This window comes from Notolepis coatsorum (assembly GCF_963971535.1).
Source record: "Notolepis coatsorum genome assembly, chromosome: 15".
Lineage (NCBI taxonomy): Eukaryota > Metazoa > Chordata > Actinopteri > Aulopiformes > Paralepididae > Notolepis > Notolepis coatsorum.
In genome coordinates, this window is record NC_140179.1 from 80,956,203 (window position 1) to 80,980,773 (window position 24,571).

The window sequence follows — 24,571 nt, forward strand, 5'->3', positions numbered from 1 at the left end:
ATCTCTGCCGATCAGTGATAGGCTCGTTTTCATATTAGATCAACTAGCCAGTGATAGGCTCGTTTTCATATTAGATCAACTAGCCTAGGCTACAATCTACAGGATAGTCCGTCGTCACGATATAAAAGTAGAACGGTAAACTGGTTCATAATATAAAACAAATAATAATACAACGGCAAGATAAGAAACACGAAATAAAACACGCTGCGTTACTATTCGAGTTATTCGCGGGACATCTGCAAGCAAAGGTATTTAGATTTTACTCACTTAATAAGAAACTGCCTCAAACGTCGTGGTCCTCACTCCTCTCACTTTTCATACTGTAGAAAATATAACATCTGTCGGCATGATCGGCATCGGTTGGGTTTACTGCACTTGTAGAGGAGAGATAATATGTATCTATGGCTCCTCACCTGCTCTGCTGCTCTCAGTCTCAGGTGTTCAGGAAGTGACACCGTACCTGCTGCTGTTACCTGAGACCAGTTTCATGGACCGCCCTAACAACACAGGAGAGAGAGAGGAGGGGGGGGGGCAGAGAGAGAGCGGGGGGGGGGGGGGGGGGGGGCAGAGAGAGGGGGGCGAGAGAGAGAGAGGGGGGGGGGGAGAGAGAGAGGGAGGGGGGGCGAGAGAGGGGGGGAGAGAGAGAGAGGGGGAGGGAGAGAGACAGGGGGGGGGGCGAGAGAGGGGGGGAGAGAGAGAGGGAGGGGGGGAGAGAGAGAGAGAGGGAGGGGGGGATGAGAGAGAGAGGGAAGGGGGGCGAGAGAGGGGGGGGGAGAGAGAGAGGGGGGAGAGAGAGAGAGAGGGAGGGGGGAGAGAGAGAGGGGGGAGAGAGAGAGGGGGGAGAGAGAGGGAGAGAGAGAGAGGGGGGGGGCGAGAGGAGAGAGGGGGGGAGAGAGAGAGAGGGGGCGTGAGAGAGAGAGAGAGAGAGGGGGGGGTGCGAGAGAGAGAGAGATGAGAGGGGGGCGAGAGAGAGAGAGAGGGGGGGCGAGAGAGAGATGGGGGCGAGAGAGAGAGAGGAGTGAGAGGGGTGCGAGAGAGAGAGAGAGTGGGGGCGAGAGAGGAGAAGAGAGGGGGGGGCGAGAGAGAGAGAGATGGGGGGCGAGAGAGAGAGGGGGGGGGGGGGGCAGAGAGAGGGGGGGGCGAGAGAGAGGGGGCAGAGAGAGATGGGGGGCGAGAGGGAGAGGGGGGGGAGAGAGAGAGAGGAGGGGGGGCGAGAGAGAGAGGGGGAGGGCGTGAGAGAGAGAGAGAGAGAGGGGGGTCGAGAGAGAGAGAGAGAGGGGGCGAGAGAGAGAGAGAGGGGGGGGCGAAGAGAGAGAGGGGGCGAGAGAGAGAGAGTGGGGGGGGGCAGAGAGAGGGGGGCGAGAGAGATGGGCGGAAATGGATGAAGCAGGTTAGACCTGCTTTACTATACTTTCAAGTTCAAACTTCCAAGTAGTAGCCTATACGATCGCTTTTACTGAATAGTATATAGACCAAAGCCCTATACTGGTATAGACGAACAGAGCAGCAGTGTTGGACATTGGACAAATTTTTTTTTAAGATATACAATTGTATACATTTTTATAGCGATCTAACATGCATCTACAGTAGGGTTAGTGTTATAAGCTTTGATTTCTAGCACGTTTTGCTATATTTATTGTAAGGTCAGGTGTAATATAACCGACATATAGCCTACAGAATCTGCACCCTTGATTACACTATTTGTTTTTTCTCATATTTTTATATCAGATCAAATTGTATTTCCCATATTCATGTCTTTCTACTATTATCATGCCTATGCCTGTACCTCCCCTCCCCCATGCTGATATGATGCCAGAATTTCCCCAAAGGGGATCAATAAAGGAATATCTTATCTTGTTTTATCTTATCATTATCTTGTGTTACAACTGTCTTGGTATCGGATTTTAGTATTGGAGAAATTATCTGATACCGCCAATACCCTGTTCTGGCCTGGTATCGGCTTTCGACAGTCAATCACCCCCCCCCCCCCCCCCCCACCCCCCCCTACCTCCCAGTGAGCTGTGGTGTTCCACAAGGAAGCATACTAGGACCGTCACTGTTCCTAATTTATGCAAATGACATGTACGTCAGCCTGTGAATGCAACTTGTTCCTGTTCGCGGACGACTCAGCCCTGCTGGTCTCTGACAAGAACAAGTTGCAGGTTGAAAAAACCCTCAGCTCAGAACTCGCAGAATCTGCACCTGGCTCGCTGACAACAAACTATCATTACACATGGGCAAAACAGAGTCCATTCTCTTCGGATCAAATAACAAACTCGGCAAGACCGACGCTTCTCAGTTACAGTGGGTGACAATATTGTCACAAGGAAAGATGAAATGTAGCTTCCATCCTAGAGGAAAATCTTTCCTGTGACAAAATGGCATCAAATGTAATAAAAAAAAAGTCAACCAACGAACTTGATTCTTGTACCGGATGTCCTCTCTGGTAAACAAGAATACCCTGAAGACTCTGCAGAGCACTCATTCAAGGGTACTACGACTATGCTTGCACCTCATGGTACCAAAGCACCTCAAAGGCGCTAAAAACAAGATTACAAACATCACAAAACAAACTGGTCAGACTACTACTTGACCTGAACCCTAGAACCCACCTCACCCCTGCCCACTTTGACAAACTAGGATGGCTTAGAGTAGAAGACAGAGTACAGCAACTTGCAATGGGCCTGGTCTACAAGATACACTACACGACCAAGGTACCCATGTACATGTCAAAATACTTCCCAAAGGTCAGTGAATACCACGACCATAACACCAGAGGGAGCTCCACAAATCATGTTAAACCCAGATTCGGCTCAAACAAGGGACTAAACACGTTTCACAATTATGCCACATCAATGTGGAACGCCCTACCCAAAGCTGTAAAGGAATGTGAATCACTACCCACTTTCAAAACCACGCTCAAAGAACACCTACGGGAGACTGCAATTCGAAACTGGCCCCTGTAAATGTCATAACCCAACCCCCTCCAATGTACAGTAAATGACCAATGTACAGTTTTGCTTGTACAGTTGTACAGTTTCCCCCACCCTGCCTACCCAACCCCCCCCCCCCCCCCCACCCACCTAACCACCTCCAATGTACAGTTCCCCCCGCCACCCCACCTACCATACCTCCTCTAATGTACAGTTTCTACGTCAAATGTATATACTCTCTTTTTTAAACTCTTTTTGTATCACAAACAGTACTGTATTTGCAAATCTGGTATGTCATAAATGTATAGATGTAGCACAGTAGCAGTACTGTCTATCTGTATGTCGTGTATGTCATAAATGTTATGATGAATTGAAAATGGGGGACCCTGATGTAAACAAGACGAAAGTCTTTCTCTGGTCTGCATCCCCTTAACAATTGTGTGTATTGAGCCGTACTGTATTGTACCCATTCTGCAATCTGTTACTAACATTTTCAATCAATCAATCAATCAATCAATGACTGGCAGCCCAGAGGTCCCCCGTGCGTCTTAAGACATATCGCCAGTGCACGGAATAGGAAAAATAGGTGGAGGCTGTCTTCTACCTCACTTGCGCCGGGGTGATGTCATGTGGCTCAGGAGGTAGAGTGGTCTGGTAATCAGAAGGTTCTCGGTTCGATTCCGGCTCCGCCCGTGTTGAAGTGTCCTTGAGCGCTACACTTAACCCCTAACTGCTCCCGTTGGCACCGTGCACGCTCACCTCTGGCATTGGTGTGTGAGTGAATGGGTAAATGTGAGGCACAAGTGGCACACTTTGGATAAAAGTGCTACATAAATGCAGTCAATTTATGAGGCCATACAATGTTTGTGTGAGCTCTTACTTCTGGTTCAGACCTGTGAGCGACGCTAGAATATAAACCTTGTTTGTCTGCAAGAGCTTTATGGCCTCATCAAGTCAGGTTGATTGATTGATTGAAAATGTTATTAACAGATTGCAGAATGGGTACAATACAGTACGGCTCAATACACACAATTGTTAAGGGGATGCAGACCAGAGAAAGACTTTCGTCTTGTTTACATCAGGGTCCCCCATTTTCAATTCATCAGGACATAGATATACATATATATATCGTGACATTTACGACATATATGACATACAGATATACAGTACTGTTTACCAGAGATCCTAACAGAAACTATATACATTCGAGGGGTAGGAAACTGTACATGAGGAGGGGGTTGGGTGGGTGGGTGGGAGGGAGGGGGGGGTTTGGACATTTACGGGGGCCAGTTTCGAATGGCAGCCTCCCCGTAGGTGCTCTTTGAGGCCGCAGTCATCGTCTATGGAGCAGCCAACGATCTTACATCCCAGTGACATCACCGATCACAGGGTCCTCTCTCTTTAGGAGAGAGTGGTGTGCACAAACACTCACTTGAACTCTCCTGGGGCACAGACAGGAATGGCGTGGCTGTATGTTACCTTCAGTGCATTTGCACGACGGCAAAGCCTCCGTCACAGGCTTCCTTCCACTATGTGCCGCGAGACGGAGCGATGGCTGCGGCGCAAGATTGCAGCACAAAATTATAGTTGTACAGCGTTCATGGATGTATACTGTGTAGGTGTGACCCTCCGTCCCTCTGCTACTCACCTAACAGGCTGTAGAAGTAAACGCTGTGGGCTGCTGCTGTGGTTAACTGTGTTCCTGTGTAAACTGGCTGTGTCAAAATGACCCGTGTCTAGCTTCACAAACACTGACTCAACTGTCCTGGGTCACGGAGAGAACACGTGAATAAAAATATATATATATGGGTGACATTCTTAAAAAAAAGATGATCAAAACATCATTGTGACTATAAATAACTATAAATCCATATTATAAATCAACAGTGAATTTGAACACATCTTTTTAATGTTTGTTGAACACATCTTTCGGATTTTACACACCACAGGAATGCAGTTCACCAGGAGAGAGGGGGACTAGGAGAGAGAGAGAGAGAGAACATAGGATAACGGCCCCGTCAGACGATACAGTGGAGTCGGCTGAGAGCACACCTTTGAGCGGCTGCTCTTACAATGGGGCCTCTCTGGGTGACACCTAGTGTTGGCGGTCTGCCCAGCAGGCATGGGTGGTAAATCAACATGGCATCCCTTTTGGCAGGACAATAACACCGGGGGACGTGATGCGATTTACTGTTGAGACACACTGACCCCGATAACACAATGTGGGCCTATAAACAAGGCCCCCGACGGGACGCTCACTCACTGAGGAGAGCGGAACTAGAAAACACAAAAACTAGAAAACAGAGAGCTAAACATTCAGGTGAAGCCGGAGGCCGTGGGAAAAGCGGCTTCAAGTCCGAGGAGTGTTCTCGTTTTGAATCCGGTTTACCTACATCCGCAGTGTGCGTTTCCTTTAGGATGGCAGTGTGTGTGTGTGTGTGTGTGTGTGTGTGTGGCGTGTTTAAGCCCCAGTATTTCAAAGGGTGTGAGACTGACGAGGCGTAGACACACCCCAGCCCCCCCCCCCCCCCGTCGACACAGACAGGGAGGCCTGTCGCAGTATTAGCACCATTAGATCCCGTAGGTTGCCACGTCTGAGACTGTGTGACATGGTCCGGTGTGGTCCCTTGACTGACAGGTGCTAGGTCCAAGGAGAAAAGAGTTATTTCACTCTGGTTGGTCAAGAGTTCTGGCATCGGTATTGGTCCATGGGAGGGATGCTCTAGCCTCTTTTGCTGAACGGGTGTTTTTATTTTTTTCTTCCTTTTTTGTTGTTGTTTTTTTCGTCCATTCAAACGGAGCGATCACAAATAAAATATCTGCTATGTTATGTTTTCTTTTCTTTTCTATACAACACCATATCCACTTTCATTTATATATAGTATAATACCCATTTTCATTTAGATTCAAAAATATCATTTTGGAAATGTAAAACAAGAGAAACAATGACATTTCTTTCTATAGTGTATCTTTAACTACCATTTGATTATCACAAGGTACTCTGTGCTTGGATGAGACGATGTTTAAATGACACTGTAACACAACTCACTCTTTGCTCACTCTTGAATTAATGTTAACTGAATTAACAACTCATCACTGTTTTTTTTTTTTTTTTTTTTACACTTTTTCCTCCTTTTTCTTTTAAGCAGCATGCCTGACGACAACATCAACTGGGCACATCACTAGTAGCTAAAGCCTCAAACTTAGTCGAACATGCTGAAGAAAGAGCAAAGAGCAGGGACAGGCAAAACCTTCTCTCGCCGTCGTTACTATGGACATTATTGCCGACCAAATCCATTAAAAACACTACAGAGAACACAGCCAAACAGCAGAGATGGGAACCAGCCATGCAACCGTAGAACCAGCAGAGGGAGACAAAGAGCACTTAATTATTACCAGACCAAGCAAATACGGCCCAATAGCCCTCCGAATAACCTCACATCCCCACCTCCTTTCCTTCAAGGCAGACACTGGACTCATTCCATTAGCTTTTTTACCTTCATATAATTCAGAATGAGAAGGAGGCGAGGAGGCGGGGGTTATTCAACAGAACAATGGACATAGCAGCATACACTTAATCACAAAACGGTCTCGCCTAAGATTGCCTTTGCTACAAAACATGCTTTTCATCATCTGTTCATTATTTCAAATTGGATCTACTTAATCTTATCTTATTTCTTATTGGTCGTGATGCATGAGTGGTCTCCCAGCTCTCCGCACCTTCAGAAGCACTCGTGTGACAGGCCTAATCTCTCAGCCACCCGGTCACCTTGCACAGTAACTATATGCCGAGCGCCCCCCCCCCCCCCCCCCCACCCCCTAGATGTGAATGCTACAAATTGGTGATGGATGGGGGCGCGCTTAACCCTGCGCGATGTAGAAGCATTTTGAGAGTGAGAAGCAGTCTATAAATGCGATGCATTATGATTTTTTTCTCTTCTTACCATTATACCATTGACACATGAACACAGTGGCTATGCTAAGCAACTTCTCCAACACAGCGATGCACAAAATAACTGCCAGCCCCAACATATCTACAGCGAGCTCAAACACAAACTGGAATACAACCATAGAACAGTATTTTGGTCGGTTTTTTTTCCTGATCAAAATTTAATATTTTAAGTATATTTTCATATATACTGTATATATATATATTTATATATATATATTATATATAGCAATAAAAAATAAGTAACATCTCGATACTCCGGTAACTCTTACATTAATATTGTGCTCATTTTGGGATTCATATTATTTTAGATTTTTTTATACATATATTTCTGTTATCATCTCTTATATATTTAAGTGTATTCTTCGCTGTATTCAAGTTCCCCATGCCAAAGGAACAATACTCCGCCTCTCAACCGTTTACAGTGCAAGACCCCCACCGATATGGTTTCGTGAAATGGTGACCTCATCCTCACGATGGCTGACGAACGTTTTTTGAAGGCAATGTGTGGTCGATGACGAGGATGTGGCACGAGGCTGACTGGTTAGCACCACGGAGGGTCAGGGAGGAGGAGGAGGAGGAGGAGGAGGAGGAGGAGGAGACGCGAGCCCGCTCCCAGGAAGCACTTCAATGGAATCGTGGAGCGGAAGGGACGATGAAAACTGTTAGCGAGCTGTAGGATGACAAACGGAAAGAGAGGGATAGGAGAGAGAGAGACCCTGTTTTAGTACCAAGTGAGGACATAGTGTCTTTCTACTTCACTTGAGTCGGTGGTCCACACACTGGTTCGGGGTGTAGTGGCTCAGCCGTGTCCAAGCCACGTTCACACGTTGAGTTACTGTTTCGGTCCGGTTCTGACCGGTTCGGACTCGTTTTAAGGGCAGTGGTTGAAACCAGTTCTGCGACGGGTCCAGGCGGGCCAGTCTCAGGGGTAGCCGGCCACGGCGGCCTGCTTCTGGGCCAGGCGCCGCAGCTCCTCCCTGATGGCCTTGATGAGCGAGGCGGAGCTGTGGGCGGAGGGCGAGGCATCCTCGGGGGGGTACTCAGGCGTCGGGGAGGTCAGGAGCAAGGGGGGGCCCGAGGGGTCCCGTAACGAGGAGCTGGGCATCTGGAACACCGAGGAGGAGGAGAACTCCGGGAATGACAGCACCTGGAGAGAGAGAGAGAGAGAGAGAGAGAGAGAGAGGTTGGGCAGAAGACAAGATTAACGTGACAATTACAAAGAACTCAGCTTCTCCATTTCTGTGAAATGGGGAAATCTTTCCATATTGCTGAACTATGAGCTGGTGATTACAGATGGCCAAGAGATTGATTGATTGATTGATTGATTGATTGAAAACTTTATTAACAGATTGCAGAATGGGTACAATACAGTACAGCTCAATACACACAATTGTTAAGGGGATGCAGACCAGAGAGAGACTTTCGTCTTGTTTACATCAGGGTCCCCCATTTTCAATTCATCAGGAGTTAGAGAGGTTGACCAGTAACTGAAAGGTTGCTGGTTAGATCCCCTGGGTAACCACAGGAGGATGTATTCCAAGTCGTGGGCTGGCAAATGGGAAGTGGCTGGTATCACACCTACGATACCCTCCATCTCTGTCAAAGGGCCCTTGAGCAAGGCACTGCACCCCACCGACTGTGCTCTGACCTCTCTGATGCAATGCAAATGTGACGGGGGAACCATGTGTTTATGTGTATCTAAGAGGAGTATGTGGAAAGACTATTTCAATTGCCTTGTGCAATAAATAAAGTAACCTGTACAATAAATTGACACTCCTCTTCTAAACACAGTTTCTACTACAGGCCCATTAACATCCAACATAACGACAACAGCTCAGCTCGGTTCAGTTCAGAAACTCCCATGGTGGACTTACACTCTCTCCTGTTCTGGACAGGTCCTGGTCCAAGTGCTGCTGGTTCCAGCTGCAGCCAGTGGGGCCTGAGACGCTGCGGCCCACCCCGGGGTAGGCGCTGATCTGACTGGACAAGCCCACCTGGGTCAGGTGGTGCAGCTGGGCACCTGGACAGCGTATTGGATTGAGTAAGGAGAGGTTACTGTCGCACGCACACTAACACTGCACTGTGATTACATGCACGCCTGCAGATACCTGATCCGCTTCATCACTTCCACTGAAAATGATCCAGATATAATCCATTTTTCACCATTAGAGACATCTAACTAAATGTTAAAAACACAAAGAAAAACTAAAAATAGATTAATAACAAACACAATAATAGTAGTAATAATAAATAATTCAATTAGCTTTGTGTCGATTTACGAAATGTTAAACACAGTGTCAGTCTATTGGAGAGATTATCTGATACAGATACGCTGTTTTATACCAGTATGAGCTCTCTACCTGTGCTGCCCCCCACCGGTCGGGGTCTGGAGGACGATGGAGGGTCCTCATACTGCCCCCTGCTGGAATACACGGACTCCTGCAGCTGCTCGCTAGCAGAAACATACCCACCCGGGCCCAGACCCTGCCTGCACAACACACAAACACCAAACACAGGTCAACAAGGGGTTAACGTCAGGAGGGGACGAAGCACAGACAGAATCCCCATCGTCCAGCCTTCTAACGAAACACAGACAGAATCCCCATCGTCCAGCCTTCTAACGAAACACAGACAGAATCCCCATCATCCAGCCTTCTAACTAAACACAGACAGAATCCCCATCGTCCAGCCTTCTAACGAAACACAGACAGAATCCCCATCATCCAGCCTTCTAACTAAACACAGACAGAATCCCCATCATCCAGCCTTTTTTTTTTTTTTTTTTTTTTTCCTCCTTTTTCCTCAGATTTTCTCCCATCCCAATTTTAGTCGTTATGCCAATTCCCAATCCCCTTCCTGGTCGCTGCGCACTTACCCCCCACAGTCGGTCTGGGAGAGTGGAGGCTATCACGTGCTTCCTCCGACACACGTCTAGCCAATCAACCGCTTCTTTTCACCTGGCAGCGCGGACTCTCACTGAGAGGGTGTAACGTGTGGAAGGATCACACTACCCCCCTTAGATCCTATCCGCACTGAGCAGGCGCCCCGACCGAACTGTAGGAGTCGCTGTTTACAACGACCCGGACCCACCCCTCCAGCTTTCCCACCCTCTAATACTGCCAATCGTATTAGTGTGAACGGCCAGCCAAGCTGGTGACAACGCCGGGAGCTGGATTCGAACAGGCGAATCCAGCGTCTCCGGCGTTGGTGACGAACGCAATCTTACCGCCCTTATCATCCAGCCTTCTAACTAAACACAGACAGAATCCCCATCGTCCAGCCTTCTAACGAAACACAGACAGAATCCCCATCACATACCTCTGCAAGAGGCCTTGCACTGACGTTGGAGACATCCCTAGCTCTGCATATCTCTGGAGGGAGAGAGGAAAAGAATGGAGAGAATGAAATGAGAAAAATTAAATCACAAGGCAAAATAGTCACAAGAGATGAAGAGACCTTTGTTTCACCAATGTCATCACAAAGATCATGCTCGCACAGTTTGGCAACAGAAGTTCTTGCCCCTCGCCGGTCTTGTCAACCAAAGTCTTTATAGTCTCAGTCTTTATTGGTTATGGACTGATGCCAATGGTTGGAGAACTAACGGCTGGAGAACTTGAGTACTGTTAGGACTGTTACTGACTGTTGTAGCCATATTGCTTATTATTTAAATGTTCTTTTTGACCATCATGTGTTGATATTTAGATTTAAACTTATTCTATATTCTATATTGTGTATGTATTTGTAATGAAACAGTCATTTTGGTTGTTTGGGGTGATTGCTCCCCCTGTTGATGTGAAAATGGTGGGCCTAATGGCTGATTGATGATGGTTATCAGGTGGTGGTTGTCGGGTGTTGAAGTGGATGTCTGCCGGGAGCAGGGGCAGTTATGATTTGGAAAGGACGGGGAATCATATAGTTTTTCGACCACACACACACACACACACACACATCACACACCACAAGCACGTTAATATTCACAGTTTAGTTTGTAGTATTATGTTCATTCGCTTTCGTTTTGGAGTTGTGCATCCTATGTTGGAGAATCGATGGGATCGCAATTAAACAACATCTGAACTTGATACGACTCAACTGAATTAATTGTTTGCTGGAAAAGGTGCGTCTGAAAGTTTTTACCCATTCTGATTGCGGCTGATGACGTTTGGGATTTGCCGATACACTTTGAGCGCCACGCCTGGTTTTCCGTTTTACCGCTTGAATGCCACCATCGGCGCCAATGTTAACGTTAATATCGCCTAATCTATGTTTTAAATTATGGCTATGTGTCTAATCTGCCCATCGCATTATCAAAGACTATTTTCCAGTCAGTGCTGTGAAGGCAGATTGTTTTTTTATCGCGTCGTTTCCATTTCAGAGCAGTTAGAAAAGCCCCCGTTTTGATATAAAAAACAGCTCATTCTGGAGCATTCTATGAAAATCGTCTTTTAGTGGAATATTCCACAACGTTGATATTCGTCTGCCTTTTTATGAATCGTTTTCAAATAAACGCTAGATGATCAATATTATACGTGCACGCAAGCACATTACGGCCGCGCACTGATAATCGCTCCGTTGATTTCCTCACAGACTTTTACAGTGAAACCGAAAGAAGACATTTCACAAAACAGCTTATAACTTCATCAAACTTACTCTGATTATCCTACCACTGATAACATAGAGTCCTTACCTGACATCAGATGGTATCCAACTGGTATATTCCAATTCCTGATCACCATTCGAAAAAATCGATGAGTGTATGGATCCAACGCGAGACTGTAGATCTCCATGATCCGCGGGGATCTGAGGCTCCAGAATGAACTGTGGTAACCCCGGCTGGATCAGTGAACTGGAAAATGTGGAGTACCGGATTTTTTTTCCCCATTCATTTTCATTGAGTCCATTCCAAAATCACTTATGTCATCTGGGAGACGACAGGGGGCGCTTTTTTCCACAGTGATCACCGGCGCAGCTCGGCTATACTCGGGTAGGCTCGGGTGATGCAATAATTTTTCAGATCGAGAAAAAAAAAAAAAAATCAGAGAAATCTCGTGAGTGGCACGGAAAGTGTTAAAGGAACACGCCAACATCTTGGGAAATTAGCTTACCGTCTTCTCCAGAGAGAGACAAGAAGATGGATACCAGTTTCCTCTCTGTGCGTTCAGTAGAAAGCTATATGGCTGCACGTTAGCCTAGCTTAGCACAATGAATGGAAGCGGACAGTGCCGGTTAGCTTAGGCATTGTCCAACTAACACCTCTCCCGAAGGTTAACCGGCCATGTCCGCTTCCATTCATTGTGCTAAGCTAGGCTAACGTGCAGCCAGATAGCTTTCTACTGAACGCACAGAGAGGAGACTGGTATCCATCTTCTTGTCTCTCTCTGGAGAAGATCGTAAGCTAATTTCGCCAAATGTTGGCAATGTTCTTTTAACTACTAAACACTGCACATACTCTGGCATGGTGTACTACTACTATGTATACTATTATCAATAGAATATGCCATTCAATTATTATTATGTTCTATTATCTTTTCCCTGCCTGTATCTCCCCCCCTCCCCCCCATGCTGCTATGACACTTGAATCTCCCCAAGAGCCCAAGAGAACAAAGGAACCCTTGACTTGAGCACGATGCCCTTGCATTGATGGATAAACGAGTGCACTCCACTGTCGTAACCGTTGCCAAAACACACACGCATACCGATCAATATACATGATCATCAGGGCAGGAAGCTCTTCCTCTGCCACAGCAGCTGGCGGCTTCATAAATTCACCTTGACACTCAGCATCCGACCAGCCAAATAGAACAGTGTAATAGAACAGAGTCTGGTTGTTTACCTATTAAAGTGTCCAGACAAACAGCCACAGACATTCATCAGCGATGTCAAACAGCTCGGGTGTAACCATCTCGACACAGAATGGAGAATTAGATTCTCGTTCTCTTCCCTGGGTTTCTTTCTCTCCGTTTAGCTGGTGGTCTGGTGCGGCTACTGCTATTAGTATAGTGGTTAAGGCTCAGTTTCATTGTTTATGCCGTTTCGTATATATATATATATATTCATTCAATCTTTATTGAATCTCGAAAGATCATTGAGAGCAGGCTCTCGTTTACAATGATGTCGAGAGGAACAATACATAATACAAAAACAATATAAAAACAGAAAGGTCAAACAGTTACACAGTTCAAATCCATTAAAACAGCTGCAGACTTGGAGGTGAAATGGTTGGCCATTATAGATTTAAACTGACCAAGGGATACTAAAGTATTGAGTTTTAAGGTGCTTTGCAAAACATTCCACGTGACAGGGGCACTAAAAGCAGATTTTTCTAATTCAGTCCAAACTCTGGGGACCTTAAAGGAACACGCCGTCACGCCAACATTTTGGGAAATTAGCTTATGTCGTCTCCAGAGAGAGACAAGAAGATAGACACCAGTTTCCTCTCTGTACGTTCAGTAGAAAGATATCTGGCTGCATTTTAGCCTAGCTTAGCACAATGAATGGAAGCGGACATGACCGGTTAGCCTAGGCATTGTCCAACTAACACCTCTCCCGACGGCTAACCGGTCATGTCCGCTTCCAGCGTATGCTCCTATAAAACAGTGAACGGTTCGGAACGAGACGTCCACAGACGGACGGCCGGTGAGGACGGACTCACCGCAGAGAAGGGGCTGTGAGAGGGGGCCGCCGGGTAGGAGCCCCACTGTCTACCCGAGGGCCGCATCTGTGGAGACGGGCTGGGCAGGGCGGGGCTGACCCCCGTGACCCCGACGCTGCCCTGGGAGGAGGGGGACACCAGGGCGAAGGCGTCGTCCAGCAGGGAGTGCATCTGCTGCCGCGCCTCCTCGATGGATGGCTGGGGGGGCATGTAGGGGGGCGGGGGCGGGGCGGAGTCAAACACCTCGTCGTTAGGGGAGGGGCTGCCATGGTCTGTGGGTAGGTCAGGGTCCGACTGTCAAGAGAGATGAGAGAGGGGATAAGTGTGTGTGTGTGTGTGTGTGTGTGTGTGTGTGTGTGTGTGTGTGTGTGTGTGTGTTTTTACCATATAAACTCTGAACTCCATTGCCTATACCCTAGGCTCTGTTACCCATACTGTATAAACTTTGAACTCTGTTACCTATACTCAATTTATACCTACCTACTGCTCTCACTGTCTACAACTGCCCTACACTGTAATCATAGTAATAATAACTACCTACCTCATACTATAGGCACCCATACAACTTTGCATGATAGCATGTACAATAATGCTGTATATACCATATATATATATATATTTATTTTTACTATATATATATATATATATATATATATATATACACACACATCTGTCTATGCATACCTACATATAATCCTCTTTACATATCTGTAGATACTATATCTATATCTGTACATATCCCTTACATACTCTTACTAGTTATGCTGCTGGCCTGACTTACTACCATACCGTCTTTATACCTGTATCACAGTACATATTAATACTACAACTCTGTACATACATCTGATGAGCACTATTACTAAATAGTAAAACAAATTATACTTTATATCCAGTTTAAATCACCTGTATATTGTATATTGCTGTTGCACTTTACTGTTACATTTGCACTCTGGTTGGATGCCAAACTTATTTTCTTTGTACTGTACTTGCTGTATAATGACAATACATTTGAATCTAATCTTATGATCTGATATTAGTGTGATCAAAGTTAGAGACATTTATTGTATTAAGAGAAAGTGCATAGTGGTATGTGTGTGTGTGTGCGTGTGCGTGTGTGTGTCTGTGGTGTATATGTCTCACCATGTATGCCACATTGTTGAGTCCTGGGTACTTCCTGTAGGTGGCGCTCTGGTCTGTGAGCAGGCGGTCTCTGTCCGTCAGTCTGTCTGTGTCTGGCAGACTACCGTTCCCTGGTTGACCTCGCCGACCCCGAGGAGAGCGCCTCCCCCTGGGGGAGACACACATACACCTGGTAACAAAGTCATCTATTCTGGGCTGAAATGTCTCTTAAAGGGATAGTTCAGATTTTATGAACCCTAGCCTTATTTCTTAATTACCAGTGATGTTGTTGATGGGTAGAGTCCTTTCTCAGCCCAATCCATGCTGTTCCTCATACTAGCTCCGGATAGTTAGCTACAAAACAATGTAAAGTCAATGGGATCGCGCTCCCGTCTGTACAAGCTGACTGAGGCTCTCTGAAATGTACTTTGTGTGCCTCATCAATTTCAGCTTGTAAAGACATGAGCGTGACTCCACTGACTTTGTACTGGTTTGTGGTTAACTCTTCAGAGCTAGTATGAGGAACAGCATGGATTGTGCTGAGAAAGGACTCTACCGACCAACATCATCACTGGTAAGTAAAGAAAATAACGCAAGGGTTCCAAAAATCTGAACAATTGTTTTACTCATTAGCAAACCTCAGATGTGTCACTACTTATATTCAAGGCCCCAGTGAACAGCTTCACAGCGCGGCCGAAAAGCGAAGCCCATTCATGCACATGTGGAAAAAGTGAACACTGGACCGCTTTGGCCCTGCTAAATAAGTTTTTCTTTATTTATTATTATTGAGTGGGTCACACTAAGATCAATGGTACAGACATTACATATGGATGGTCCTTGCATGTTGGAGTTCATGAAGAACATGATGAGTCTCGTGAAATAACCAGTAAAAGAGGAGGATGATGTCTCAGAGGTTTGATGCAACACATGCATTGAGTCAGACTTTCTGAGTGAGAATCGGCGCCATATTCGAGTGTGAGACCGAAGCATCACATATACAGCGCTGAATATGTCTCGTGAAACATGGCGACCCAGAGAGAAAGAAAACATGGCGACCCAGAGAGAAAGAAACATGGCGACCCAGAGAGAAAGAAACATGGCGACCCAGAGAGGAAGAAACATGGCGACCCAGAGAGGAAGAAACATGGCGACCCAGAGAGAAAGAAACATGGCGACCCAGAGAGAAAGAAACATGGCGACCCAGAGAGAAAGAAACATGGCGACCCAGAGAGAAAGAAACATGGCGACCCAGAGAGAGAGAAACATGGCGACCCAGAGAGGAAGAAACATGGCGACCCAGAGAGAAAGAAAACATGGCGACCCAGAGAGAAAGAAACATGGCGACCCAGAGAGAAAGAAACATGGCGACCCAGAGAGAAAGAAACATGGCGACCCAGAGAGAAAGAAACATGGCGACCCAGAGAGAAAGAAACATGGCGACCCAGAGAGAAAGAAACATGGCGACCCAGAGAGGAAGAAACATGGCGACCCAGAGAGAAAGAAACATGGCGACCCAGAGAGAAAGAAACATGGCGACCCAGAGAGAAAGAAACATGGCGACCCAGAGAGAAAGAAACATGGCGACCCAGAGAGAAAGAAACATGGCGACCCAGAGAGAAAGAAACATGGCGACCCAGAGAGAAAGAAAACATGGCGACCCAGAGAGGAAGAAACATGGCGACCCAGAGAGAAAGAAACATGGCGACCCAGAGAGAAAGAAACATGGCGACCCAGAGAGAAAGAAACATGGCGACCCAGAGAGAAAGAAACATGGCGACCCAGAGAGAAAGAAACATGGCGACCCAGAGAGAAAGAAACATGGCGACCCAGAGAGAAAGAAACATGGCGACCCAGAGAGAACGAAACATGGCGACCCAGAGAGAAAGAAACATGGCGACCCAGAGAGAAAGAAACATGGCGACCCAGAGAGAAAGAAACATGGCGACCCAGAGAGAAAGAAACATGGCGACCCAGAGAGAAAGGAACATGGCGACCCAGAGAGAAAGAAACATGGCGACCCAGAGAGAAAGAAACATGGCGACCCAGAGAGAAAGAAACATGGCGACCCAGAGAGAAAGAAACATGGCGACCCAGACAGAAAGAAACATGGCGACCCAGAGAGAAAGAAACATGGCGACCCAGACAGAAAGAAACATGGCGACCCAGAGAGAAAGAAACATGGCGACCCAGAGAGAAAGAAACATGGCGACCCAGAGAGAAAGAAACATGGCGACCCAGAGAGAAAGAAACATGGCGACCCAGAGAGAAAGAAACATGGCGACCCAGAGAGAAAGAAACATGGCGACCCAGAGAGAAAGAAACATGTCGACCCAGAGAGAAAGAAACATGGGCGACCCAGAGAGAAAGAAACATGGCGACCCAGAGAGAAAGAAACATGGCGACCCAGAGAGAAAGAAACATGGCGACCCAGAGAGAAAGGAACATGGCGACCCAGAGAGAAAGAAACATGGCGACCCAGAGAGAAAGAAACATGGCGACCCAGAGAGGAAGAAACATGGCGACCCAGAGAGAAAGAAACATGGCGACCCAGAGAGAAAGAAACATGGCGACCCAGAGAGAAAGAAACATGGCGACCCAGAGAGAAAGAAACATGGCGACCCAGAGAGAAAGAAACATGGCGACCCAGAGAGAAAGAAACATGGCGACCCAGAGAGAAAGAAACATGGCGACCCAGAGAGAAAGAAACATGGCGACCCAGAGAGAAAGAAACATGGCGACCCAGAGAGAAAGAAAACATGGCGACCCAGAGAGGAAGAAACATGGCGACCCAGAGAGAAAGAAACATGGCGACCCAGAGAGAAAGAAACATGGCGACCCAGAGAGAAAGAAACATGGCGACCCAGAGAGAAAGAAACATGGCGACCCAGAGAGAAAGAAACATGGCGACCCAGAGAGAAAGAAACATGGCGACCCAGAGAGAAAGAAACATGGCGACCCAGAGAGAAAGAAACATGGCGACCCAGAGAGAAAGAAACATGGCGACCCAGAGAGAAAGAAACATGGCGACCCAGAGAGAAAGAAACATGGCGACCCAGAGAGGAAGAAACATGGCGACCCAGAGAGAAAGAAACATGGCGACCCAGAGAGAAAGAAACATGGCGACCCAGAGAGAAAGAAACATGGCGACCCAGAGAGAAAGAAACATGGCGACCCAGAGAGAAAGAAACATGGCGACCCAGAGAGAAAGAAACATGGCGACCCAGAGAGAAAGAAACATGGCGACCCAGAGAGAAAGAAACATGGCGACCCAGACAGAAAGAAACATGGCGACCCAGAGAGAAAGAAACATGGCGACCCAGAGAGAAAGAAACATGGCGACCCAGAGAGAAAGAAACATGGCGACCCAGAGAGAAAGAAATATGGCGACCCAGAGAGAAAGAAACATGGCGACCCAGAGAGAAAGAAACATGGCGACCCAGAGAGAAAGAAACATGGCGACCCAGAGAGAAAGAAACATGGGCGACCCAGAGAGAAAGAAACATGGCGACCCAGAGAGAAAGAAACATGGCGACCCAGAGAGAAAGGAACATGGCGACCCAGAGAGAAAGAAACATGGCGACCCAGAGAGAAAGAAACATGGCGACCCAGAGAAAGAAACATGGCGACCCAGAGAGAAAGAAACATGGCGACCCAGAGAGAAAGGAACATGGCGACCCAGAGAGAAAGAAACATGGCGACCCAGAGAGAAAGGAACATGGCGACCCAGAGAGAAAGAAACATGGCGACCCAGAGAGAAAGAAACATGGCGACCCAGAGAGAAAGAAACATGGCGACCCAGAGAGAAAGAAACATGGCGACCCAGAGAGAAAGAAACATGGCGACCCAGAGAGAAAGAAACATGGCGACCCAGAGAGAAAGAAACTCGCACAAATTTCTCTCAACCTAGTGTGAATCATTTTCCTATTTAACAGCAACGTTAACCAACTGTGTATACTGTATACTTTACTTACTCATAGTATATATTCAGATTCAGATGTTTTATTGCCCATATTTATTGTAATGTATAACATAACTGATAGGGCATACAGACCCTCATCTCTGCACCTTATGTTTACACTGTTTACTTGCTCATATTCTGCTTATTTGTATGTTTACTATAATTGTATTGCCTACAATAATATAGGCAATACAATTATAGTAAACATACAAATAGGCCCTATATTAATGTCTCCTACTATTACCCTACCCATACCTGTACCCCACCCCCCTCCATGCTGCTATGATGCCGGAGTGTTCCCGGGGATCGTTAAGGGAATATCTTATCTTATCTTAAACACCTTGCAAGCTGTTTGTGGCCGATTTCCCTCCCTCTCGACCGAGAACTCATTTGCATTTGAAACAGTTGTGGAGTTAATGGCTCCTGTTGTAATAAGCATAGTCTGTGTAGCTGGTTAAGGTGTGCAGGTGCTTAGCTGAGTTTCTGTCCTGGAGGCATTTGCATTTGAAAAGTAAGTAGCCTACGGCTGGAACATGGCAGAATTGGCAGAGGGAGACGGTATCAAGCAAATTGATCCCTGGAGTGAAATAACTGCTAAATAGTTTACAACTGCAAGAAAACGTTTAAGCACTGATGGTAAACCTATATAGCCTATGCTACATTCATTCATTCAAGAACATAACTTTAAGTAGGCTTAATGGCCAAAAGCAGAATGGCTAAACTGTGGAACTGTAGGCTAATACATTCAACAGATTAATGTTGTAGCATCTTGAGATCTCGTTTGAGTTTAAAGTGTGCTATATATAAATGAAATGTATTATTATACTGTGTCTATATGCTTGGGTCCACTTGTTAAAAAAGAAACAGCTTTAAGTTCCCCGATGTTGTAGCTCAATGGATGGAAAATCGGGGGCTGCTTCAATGGAGGCCCTGGCTTTGTGAGGCCATAAAATGTTTATGTGAGCTCTTACACCCAAACTAGGCTTATATACTAGCGTTTTGTAGAAGGTCTGAACCGTAATTAAAGCCTCATTTGGTTTTAAGAGCCCACAAATAATTGATGGCCTCATACAGTAAATGTCATAGCCCCATTCATTGTATTAAGAGAAAGTGAATTGGGTTACGTGGTTTTATTCAGACTGTTCCTGGACCAGTGCACCGGAGACTCTCCCCCAAAAGGCTTGGTCCCTGAAGCAGAGTTTGCCTACAAACGCCACCATTGTTTAAAAGCAGTAAAAGAGCTCGGTTAAGCCCAGGTGACCTCTCACCTTCTCCTGGAGTCAGTGGGCGACGGGGGCGAGGGGGCGTCGGTCTGCAGGATGCAGTCCATGTGGTCGTGGGCGGAGCTGTAGAGGCGCTGGGCGACGCCCCCCTGCACCGGGCCGTCTCCGAACGCGTCCAGGATGTCGTCCATGGAGGGGAACTCACACTGGCCCCTCCTCTTGGCCCGCTGCCGTAACTTGTTCCTGTGGTGCTCGATCTCAGACTTGTGTCTCAGGGCCACCTGCAGACAGACACATATATATAAGGGTTAACCCTAACCCTAACCCCACCTGCAGACAGACAGACAGACACATATATATAAGTAAAGTGTCTCAGGGCCACCTGCAGACAGACAGACAGACACACACACATATATAAGGGTTAACCCTAACCCACCTGCAGACAGACAGACAGACAGACAGACAGACAGACAGACAGACAGACACATACATATATATATAAGGGTTAACCCTAACCCACCTGCAGACAGACAGACAGACACATATATATAAGTAAAGTGTCTCAGGGCCACCTGCAGACAGACAGACAGACACACACATATATAAGGGTTAACCCTAACCCACCTGCAGACAGACAGACAGACAGACACATATATATAAGGGTTAACCCTAACCCTCTCAGGGCCACCTGCAGACAGACATACACATATATATAAGTAACTAACCCTAACCCCACCTGCAGACAGACAGACACATATATATATAAGTAACTAACCCTAACCCCACCTGCAGACAGACAGACACATATATATAAGTAACTAACCCTAACCCCACCTGCAGACAGACAGACAGACACATATATATATAAGGGCTAACCCTAACCCCACCTGCAGACAGACAGACAGACACATATATATATAAGTAACTAACCCTAACCCCACCTGCAGACAGACAGACAGACACATATATATATAAGTAACTAACCCTAACCCCACCTGCAGACAGACAGACAGACACATATATATATAAGTAACTAACCCTAACCCCACCTGCAGACAGACAGACACATATATATAAGTAACTAACCCTAACCCCACCTGCAGACAGACAGACAGACACATATATATATAAGGGCTAACCCTAACCCCACCTGCAGACAGACAGACAGACACATATATATAAGGGCTAACCCTAACCCCACCTGCAGACAGACAGACAGACAGACACATATATATAAGTAACTAACCCTAACCCCACCTGCAGACAGACAGACAGACACATATATATAAGGGCTAACCCTAACCCCACCTGCAGACAGACAGACACATATATATAAGTAACTAACCCTAACCCCACCTGCAGACAGACAGACAGACAGACAGACAGACACATATATATAAGGGTTAACCCTAACCCCACCTGCAGACAGACAGACAGACAGACAGACACATATATATAAGGGTTAACCCTAACCCTCTCAGGGCCACCTGCAGACAGACAGACAGACACATATATATAAGTAACACTAACCCACCTGCAGACAGACAGACAGACACATATATATAAGTAAAGGCACACAAAAGGAGAGCTATGTGTGACAGATCGTATCGGACTCCTCTGCGTTGTGTATTAAATGCTGATGCCCCGAGGTAGAGTTGAACCCGGGTCTCCCGCGCCGCGGGCGACGACATAGACCGCTGCACTAAGAGGTGAATTCACTCCTGGGTACCGTACCTATGCGTCTATTAACCCTGTTATGGGGAAGTGAGTTTAACTCGCAGCCCGCTTACTGCCACAGTCACTTCACAACACACACGTTCATGGTGACTGTGGATATTACTCAGTCTCACGCACCTCCGTTACATTATGCATCAACCTGCAGTTTTAATTGATTGCATATACTCTGTTATGGTTTTGCATTATTTTGTATATCAATTGTATTTTCTATGTGTTTATTATGTATTATGCTCAGCATCATTGAAAGGGGGCTTGGCCTCAGTGAAAGATAGAATGATGCGATGTATGTATGTATGTATAATATTATATGTATGTATCTTTTTGAATTAATATGATTTTAAGACTCAATACAAGATTAAATAGCTTGTTATGCTATTTTTTGCAGTGTACAGACAGACAGACAGACAGTATTTCCCTACCTCAGTGTTGACTCTCTCAGATAGATAGATAGATAGATAGATAGATAGATAGATAGATAGATAGATAGATAGATAGATAGATAGATAGATAGATAGATAGATAGATCGATAGATAGATAGATAGATAGATAGTATTTCCCTACCTCAGTGTTGACTCTCTCGGTGAGCGTGGGGCTGGGCTGGGACTGTGTGTGAGTGGGGGGGCTGGGCCGCGGCTGCATGGCGATGAGTTGGACCTTGTTGGCCTGGCGCCGGGTGCCGTCCGAGGAGCCTCGGGACAGACGGTCCACGTGGTCAAAGATGGAGGAGGAGGAGAGCAACTCATCCGGACCGCTGCCGGCTGGAGGAACTACAGACGGACAGATGGAGAGGTCAGGTTATCAGCAATCATAACGCGGGGCTGTAGTTTCATGGAAAACTGCTTGCTTAAGGCTAGCGTACGTACTGTACACACAGGGCTATGAGACAGGCTAGCGTACGTACTGTACACACAGGGCTATGAGACAGGCTAGCGTACGTACTGTACACACAGGGCTATGAGACAGGCTAGCGTACGTACTGTACACACAGGGCTATAAGACAGGCTAGCGTACGTACTGTACACACAGGGCTATGAGACAGGCTAGCGTACGTACTGTACACACAGGGCTATGAGACAGGCTAGCGTACGTACTGTACACACAGGGCTATGAGACAGGCTAGCGTACGTACTGTACACACAGGGCTATGAGACAGGCTAGCGTACGTACTGTACACACAGGGCTATGAGACAGGCTAGCGTACGTACTGTACACACAGGGCTATGAGACAGGCTAGCGTACGTACTGTACACACAGGGCTATGAGACAGGCTAGCGTACGTACTGTACACACAGGGCTATGAGACAGGCTAGCGTACGTACTGTACACACAGGGCTATGAGACAGGCTAGCGTACGTACTGTACACACAGGGCTATGAGACAGGCTAGCGTACGTACTGTACACACAGGGCTATGAGACAGGCTAGCGTACGTACTGTACACACAGGGCTATGAGACAGGCTAGCGTACGTACTGTACACACAGGGCTATGAGACAGGCTAGCGTACATACTGTACACACAGGGCTATGAGACAGGCTAGCGTACGTACTGTACACACAGGGCTATGAGACAGGCTAGCGTACGTACTGTACACACAGGGCTATGAGACACAGGGCTATAAGACACACAGGGCTATAAGACACACAGGGCTATGATAAGACACACTGTGGTGTCATGTCTTTCACACAGATTTTCTTTGTAACCCATTTGTCACGGCGAAGACTTCACTCAAAACCATCGATTCATTCATCGAGTTCACGTCACGGTTCTTTAATCTACGCATTGTGATTGAGATTACAGCCAGACAAATGGGGGTAAAAATAACCTCCTTGGCAGAGGAAATAATAGTTTATTATTATTATTATTATTATTATTATTTTATTATTATTATTATTATTATTATTATTATTATTATTATTATTATGATTAATATTATTATTATTATTATTATTATTATTAGTAATAGTAGTAAAATTGCGGATCTATGACAAAAACCCATGGTATAGTACTCCCTCTCCTGTGTTATTGCTTAATTATAATGTACAAATGTGCAATTTTTATATATATTGGATAACACCATCACAGACGATGAAATTGTAAAAAATGCACACGTTTGCACAGATGAGAAACGGTATTCCTCAAACAATGATTTACCTGCCCGGGCCTGTATAGAAACACCATCCATGTACTGTACATGTACTGTACATAAAACCATGTAATGACAACGACCATGCATAGAGAAAGAAACAGGTAAACGTACCGATCTTGCTCCTTCCTATGGTTCAGAAGGGTGGAGAGAAAGCCAGTATGAGAAAAGAAAACAGACACGAGAGAGAAAACCATTACTCTCTAAACTTAGCACTAAGATGATGCACAACCCAACGGGTCATTCAGAATAACTGTCTTGTTTCCTCGTGCTTCCTCCCCTAGAGAGTTCTCTCGCTTCCTTCTTCTCATCCATCCATCCTAGTGACAGACCGATTAATCGAGCAGATATTTTGAGATAATATGCATCCAATCGGCAGAGCCTGAGCTCATGAGGCTGCAGACACATTCTGACAGGTACCCTTAAACACTAGTCACGTTCTGAAATCTGCAGCATTACCCATTCTATTCTTCTGTTTCATTAGAAGTCCACACACACACACACACACACACACACACACACACACACACACACACACACACACACACACACACACACACACACACACACACACACACACACACACACACACACACACACACACACACACACACACACACACACACACACACACACACACACACACACACACACACACAGTCACTGATTCCCTTATGCTGCCTCCCTGTTTTACATTTATATATACACTTGCTCATACCCCCCCCCCCCGCCACACACACACACACACACACACACCCACACTACCAGACACACAACAGCATAACACAAACAGACACACTCCACTAATCATACTTTCTCTCCACTATCCTTGGCTACCGATCGGACTAAACCCTT

General features: G+C 46.3%; 2 protein-coding genes across 2 annotated transcripts in view; both read right to left on the reverse strand.

Moving 5' to 3' along the window:
- svopl (SVOP-like) overlaps positions 1-431 on the reverse strand; it is a 29,982-nt gene extending 29,551 nt beyond the window's left edge. The window contains exon 1 of the mRNA XM_084330620.1: positions 268-431. The gene's annotated coding sequence lies outside the window, so the exon portion shown is untranslated. The remainder of the gene's footprint in view (positions 1-267) is intronic.
- Positions 432-7,807: 7,376 nt separating this feature from the next.
- The window catches only part of LOC311242109 (UPF0606 protein KIAA1549), a gene marked incomplete at both ends in the record, with an annotated part of 51,509 nt that continues 34,745 nt past the window's right edge, over positions 7,808-24,571 (reverse strand). Inside the window, 8 exons of the mRNA XM_084331066.1 lie at positions 7,808-8,032; positions 8,760-8,905; positions 9,246-9,373; positions 10,204-10,256; positions 13,535-13,828; positions 14,675-14,822; positions 19,904-20,115; positions 22,134-22,323. Coding sequence (XP_084187192.1) covers positions 7,808-8,032; positions 8,760-8,905; positions 9,246-9,373; positions 10,204-10,256; positions 13,535-13,828; positions 14,675-14,822; positions 19,904-20,115; positions 22,134-22,323 — 1,396 coding nt within the window. The remainder of the gene's footprint in view (positions 8,033-8,759; positions 8,906-9,245; positions 9,374-10,203; positions 10,257-13,534; positions 13,829-14,674; positions 14,823-19,903; positions 20,116-22,133; positions 22,324-24,571) is intronic.